We start from the raw sequence: 6,396 nt of genomic DNA, 5'->3' as shown, positions 1-6,396 counted from the left end.
ATATCGCCCAGCTCTGAAATAAAGCCCATTAAAACTCTGGAAAACAATCACCAGGAGTAAATAATTGCTCTGTGGTAAAGATAGTAGCTCTAACAACTGGTACAATGATAAACTTGGTGATATTACAGCCTGTGGATGCAGTACGGGGTCACAGCTACTCTGCCTACGGCACAAGTGAAACTCAAGGCCCGGGGGCCAAATCCAGCCCTTCAGATCATTTGATTCGGCCCACAGGAGAAAGTGAAAATGACACAGAAAACATGAAAATAATTCAGTTGAAAATTGTTGTTGAAAGAATTCTAAATTATCATATTTCTCAAATTATTCCACACAATCTCCCCGAATTAAATAAAAATTGGTCAAAAAAATCGAAATATGCAAAGGACATTTAAGTATTTGTCACTTATTGTTGATGCCTTCCATAATTTTTGTCTAATTTATAACTGGAAGTGCAAACTTGAGCACATTAATGTTGGAATTGTTCATTTTCCTGCCTAAAAACTGCATCCCACTTGTCCGTATTTGGCCCTTGAACTAAAATGAGTTTGACACACCTGGTCTACGGTATGTCTCCGAAATATTTCCGGGGTTTTAGCATCAACCGCGATCCTGTCCTGGTTGTTGCGCTAAAGCCCAGGGAATAAAGTGAAGTGCATAGTTTTCTGCTGACATTTTGTTGGCCTGTGAGTATAATCAGAGAGAGGGGGGGGCGGCTACTTCCTGTGAGCATAACTCAGCTCTGTCTATGCTAGCAGCTTCAGGGCTAATCATGTCAATGACCTGTATTGTTTAGCTTTCCAGATTAGCGAGGAGAATCGCAGTAAGAAGCCCTCCAAGAATGTAAACACATTTTCAGCAACAGGCTGTTTCTACTCATTGCTTTTTCTTTTTTTTTTTTCACCAGGAATCCTACACCCAGTGTGCACACGCACACACACACACACACACACACACACACACACACACACACACACACACACACACACACACACACACACACACACACACACACACACACACACACAGAACAGTTGATTTGCTGTTCACCACTCGACTCCAACTCAGAAAAACAGGCGGTGCAGCCATTCAGCAGCCATTCACTCTCTCACTCAATCCACCAACTGTTCACCACCAAAGCAACGCAATCAAGACACCAGACAGTGCTTTTTTTTTTTTTCATTCATTAATATATTTTCTGCATTAAAGTTAACATAGTTTTTCTTTTGTGTGCCACCCTTTAATTTTTTTTTTTAGTAAGTATTCGATATTTTTTGTTATATTCAGACATGAGTAAATTTAAGACTGTCTCTTGTAATAAATATCATAAAATAATAGAGCTTCACATAATAAATATTTTTTTACAACAACAAAAACAATGTTTAAACAGACATTTTTTCTTTCTTTCTTTAGGAAAAATAGCCAGAATTCCTCTTATGGATTTTTGAGCGTTTACAACTTTACACAACAGAACATGATGGGAGAATGCTACAGAAATGAAAAATAAAAAGTTCGGATGGGTGAGAAAAGAGAGAGACATGTCCACATTGAGAACACTAGGAGATGGATGTGCTTTTTGTTAATGCGACGTGAGCGTAGGAACCACGGTTAGAAATTCCAACATACCTGCTTTAGCTATGAATACCAGGTAACAGCTACATATTTGCCCTATAAGTAGATCGTCCTTCACAGATTTTGATGAGAGGAAGCTTCCACCAAAAGGCCTGACGACCCGGAGGAAGCCGCCTGCCTTAAAACGGAAGAAAACTTTTCAATATATATATATATATATTAAGAAAATAAGTGTTAATGAGGAGAAAGAGTCGGAAACAGTCAGGGCGAACACTGGTTTGTAAAAGTCGGTCCTGATCTAGAGGAAAGTCAAAGTCGAAAAAAATAGTCGAGTGGTTTTAGTTACTCCGCAGCCAGGAGGGGAGGAAGTGGGTGGGAGGTGCTTATAATGTTTAATTTGTGACTATCATCATTGTCATCATATGAGTGTCCTGCGGGTGCACCCGGGGTGGAGATCAGGAGGGTTTCTCCTGGTTCTGTTGGGCCCAGCTCTCCAGTTTACAGTACACAGTGTTGGAGTTCTTGCAGCGACAGCCGGGCCTGTTGACGCGGTCGTAGCAGCGCTGGCAGGCCTTCAGGCAGCCCTTGACCGGCGGGTAGCAGAGCAGACAGGGGAAGAGTACCGACATTAATCCCATGCACAGGAAGCGCGAGCAGCAGTGGGAGCGCGACAGCGAGCACGGCTGGTCCGCGCACGAGTCCCCCTCATCGTCGTTGGAGCAGTGGTAGAAGATGCCCTTTACCAAGCACATGCATGTGCCGTGCTCCAGGGCGCTCTCCGCCGAGCACAGGCACTGGCCGTTGCACGCCAGGCACGAGGGGAGGCTCCTGGGGGCCGTGCACTCACTGCACTTGCACTTTCCGCAACGCTCGCAGATGAACTGGTGGCCGGAGGCGGACACTGGTGAAAAGTCTGGCTTCCCTTTGCCCTGAGGAGGCTTTAGTGGAGCTTCTATGGGGGGCTGGTGGTGAAGGTGAGGTCCCTGTTGGGGCTGCAAAGGGCTTTTGGCCCTTGGCTGAGTCCGGACAGGCCGCTCCACGCGGTGCTGGTGCTGTAAGCTAACGACGCCCGGCCGGACGGGCGGTGAGCGCGCCAGGAGTCCCTGCTCGGACGAGGCGCTGCTGTTGCTCCCTGAGCTGGCGGCGCTCCCCGTACTGGTGGAACGGCTCAGCCCCGGGGCCCGGCCGCCCCCGTAATGATGCTGCTGGCCCCCGGCCATGACCACCACATGGTGGTGACCCGACGGCCGGTGCTCGTAGTTGTTGTTCACATTGACAAGGATGACCTCGTGAGTCCTCTCCTGCTTCTCCTGGGGCCGAGGGGCCATGCGGGGCGCGGGCGGCCTCCGCACCACCGAGGGCCCCTCTGTGTACTCGTTGCTGGAGCGGATGGCCTTGATTTGGTCCAACGACAGGATGGCAGCAGCATGCTGGTGCAGCTCGCGCTCGTAATCCGACCTCTGCCGGCTCTCTAGGGACGGCTGCTGGATCACCACTAATGAACCACCCGGGCCATGTTGACTTTGGAGCTCCATCTGGGGGGGATCACCACTTCCGACATTCACCGTGGACATGCATCGGAAAACCTGTCGGGGAGACACGGGGGCGCGGGGAGAGACAGGAAGGAAAGAGACATCATCAGACAGAGACAAAACATGGTGGAAGCTTCTTCCTCTGATGCTTTCACACAATTCCAGGAAAAAAAACCACGAAAACAAAGTGTCACACCTCTTTTTCCTGGCTTTTAATCAAAGTTGAAAGAACACGGCAAATCTAAATGTGTTTTAATCTCTTTTCTCTGTGTTTTTCTACTTTTGGTTTGTTCTTAACCATTGTTTTTGTTAATCTGTATAGTCTGTTAGTCAACTACGGTTGTTTTAAATGTGCTTTATAAATAAAGGTTGAGTTGACAGTGTGATACAATGACGTCTATGGGACACCAATGAATGTGTGTGTATGGAATAGGGCTGGGTGATATGGCCCAAAACTCATATGTATAGTTTTTTTCTTTCAAAATGCCGATATATGATATAAATCTCAATATTTTTAACTCAATGAAGTCTGACCAGACTCTGGGTTAAATTTGCTGATGCGAAATGCCACACAGGCACATTTATTAAAAAACAGCTGCACAATAAATGTCACTTTAAGTCTTTTTCTCCTCTAAGGGACAGCATGTGTGAGTGAGTTCTGTAGTGTGGCTTGTTTAGGTGAAGGTCTGGGTTAGGATGCACTCAGAAATCCATCTAACTGTGCTTTTTGTGCTGTTTTCAGAAGTAGTGAAAGCAGCGACTTCTAAAGCAAGTGTTTTTAAATCAAAATAAGCTATAAAATGTATAAATATTGATACAGGCGATATTGTAATTTTTTATATCCTTAAAATAGAAAACTCGAAGAATCGCCAAGCTCTAATGAAAACACAGTGTGATCAGGTCTGGGCGATATATCGAGATTCCAAGATATAGTAAATTACAATATTGCCTATATGAAATAATATACATATATACATATATTTTTACATCATATTTTGTTTTAAAAAACGTATTTAAGGAGTTGCTGCTTTCACTACTTCTCAGAACAGCATAAAAAGCACGGTTAGATGGTTTTCTGAGTGCGTCCTAACCCAGACCTTCACTTAAACAAGCCACACTACAGAACTCACTCACACGTGCTGTCCCTTAGAGAAGAAAAAGACAGAAGTGGCACACATTGTGCAGCTGCTTGTTAATAAATGTGCCTGTGTGGTATTTTCAATTGTCTTTCTGATCAGACTTCATTTGAATTGAACTGATTGAGATTTATACCGCATATCGCGTTTTTGAGAAAAAAATATTGAGATATGAGTTTTGGTCCATATCGCCCAGCCCTAAGTGTGATACAATGATGCCTATGGGAGACCAAGGAACACAAATGTGTGTTGGACTCTTTTCATCTCGTCAGCTTTGACAGTTTGTCACTTTTTGATCCAGTGAAGTGAGGCAACCCGTGAAAATAAAGTTGACCATTAACACAACTTTCTTGTACCTTCCTCCCCAATACACTCCACTCTTCTAAAAACTTCAGTGGGCCCTACAAACACTTCCCTTTGCTCATTTACATTTCTATGACTAGTTAACATTTAAATGCAACCGCGGCGACGAAATGAGGACACGATCCAAGGGAACTAAATGAGCTGCCTCACTTAGTATTCTAATACCAGAAAAGCTTTTTTTTTTTTTTGAGAAATTGGGGGGGGGGGGGGGGGAACGACAAAAGGAGAGCTACAAAAAAACAAGGTCAGATCAAGTTCCGATCAAAAACAACGTGGATTTTATGAAGGAAACGGTTGAAAATGTGTGCGTAAAAGGCTCCGATTGGGACAAAACTGTCAGAAATTGGGGTTTAAATGCAAATATAATCATCTTAAGAACCAAATTTACATGTTGTAGACACATGGGAGAAAATATAAGCGTTTTGGGTGCTGCTGTGAGTTTCATTAATGAACGACTTTATGGGCTTTTGGAAATCAGGACTTTTAAAAAGACGCACAAGAAACGTGAATAAATCCGCTGAGAAAAGGAGACGCGTCGCTAGAAAAGCCTCAGAGCGTGAGATCAGAAGACAGAAGAAGATGATGATGATGATGATGAAGCGTGTAAATAGACAGAGAGAGAAAAACTTATGAATGAAAACAAGCGCCGTGGGGGAGGGGTACGTGTTTGCTACGGCGCAGCCACGGAGCGACGCAGACCTGCAAAATCCATCAACTTCCACAGCAAAACGGGACACTAAAACCCTCACATTCTACTTCTTATGACGTCTGATGACTAAAATATATCAGTGTGGAGGAATATGTGGTGCGTAAAGGGTCGCTAAGCTGCTGCGGCGCACAAAAACCAACACAAAATGCGTAAAAAAAAAAAAAAATGTAAAAAGAAATAGCTTAAACTTCACCAAATGCGTACCTATTTGCGAGCATCCATAATGACGAATCCATCCACGAGATTATTCTACAAATCCTCCATCCGAATAAAAGGCACAGTGTGTGCACGCAGACGGTGGAAGCCCTGCGCGTAACATTCAGTGTGGTGGTTAATCCAAAACGTCACAATATCCCTTTGCACGTATTAATATTCCCTTCTGTCGGTGGTGAACAAAAAACGTGGAGGAAAGAAGTTGTGCGTGTTTTACGCGTGCGTTATTAGTCCGTGAGGTCGGGACGGAGTAAGATCCACGGCGGAGCGTCTGCGCACTTCGGGACGGAGATCCCCAAAAAACAAGGACGAGCCAGTTAGAAAGTCCGCTGAGTCAAAAAAAACAAAGACAAGCAGTGAGGAAGTGTTGAGAAAGGATCGAATCTAAAGCAGGTGCGTAAATCCAGCAGATCCACAGTTTCTCGGATGACGCTGAGCGCGAGCTTGAATGTGCGCGTTCTGCTCGCGCGCTCCGTCCTTCTCCACGATCCCGTTCAGCACTGAATGAATGGGAACGCAGGGCTTAGTGTTTGCTCGACAAGCCAACTCCCATTGGCCATTCAGGCACTGAAAAAGGATACATTGCATCCGCTCCTGATTCATTGGGCAGATGTGGGAGGGAGATGTGAGCAGCACTTAAGGTGGAACCGGCCTGGGACTAGAAATAGAATAGAAAGACTCACTTTATGAATAACACACAACTACTGACTAATGATGACGCAACACGTTTCCTTGTTTGCATTCCTGTTAAACTGTGAACAGCAGTAGAGTCCCAGAAGAGTGAGAAATAAAAGACAAATGTGATGTTCGTCATCATTAATATAAATCCATAACGCAAAATAGATTGTGTTATTTAATATCAGCTATTTGTGAG

The 6,396-nt window shown here is 44.6% G+C and overlaps 1 protein-coding gene across 1 annotated transcript; it reads right to left on the bottom strand.

The window, feature by feature from the left end:
* Positions 1–1,164: 1,164 nt before the first annotated feature.
* LOC114471610 (protein sprouty homolog 1-like) lies at positions 1,165–6,098 on the bottom strand. Its single transcript, XM_028460456.1, has 2 exons — positions 5,514–6,098; positions 1,165–3,155 (listed from the first exon to the last, which is right to left on the bottom strand). The coding sequence occupies exon 2, from the start codon at positions 3,141–3,143 to the stop codon at positions 2,025–2,027; it is 1,119 nt and encodes a 372-aa protein (XP_028316257.1). The 5' UTR covers positions 3,144–3,155; positions 5,514–6,098; the 3' UTR covers positions 1,165–2,024.
* Positions 6,099–6,396: the final 298 nt, after the last annotated feature.

The sequence above is a fragment of the Gouania willdenowi genome, chromosome 10 (assembly GCF_900634775.1).
Source record: "Gouania willdenowi chromosome 10, fGouWil2.1, whole genome shotgun sequence".
Classification (NCBI taxonomy): domain Eukaryota; kingdom Metazoa; phylum Chordata; class Actinopteri; order Blenniiformes; family Gobiesocidae; genus Gouania; species Gouania willdenowi.
This window is presented reverse-complemented; position numbering and strand designations above follow the sequence as displayed.

Coding starts and splice junctions, on each gene's coding strand:
- LOC114471610 (XM_028460456.1), bottom strand. CDS start 3,143: ATGTCCACGGTGAATGTCGGAAGTGGTGATCCCCCCCAGATGGAGCTC.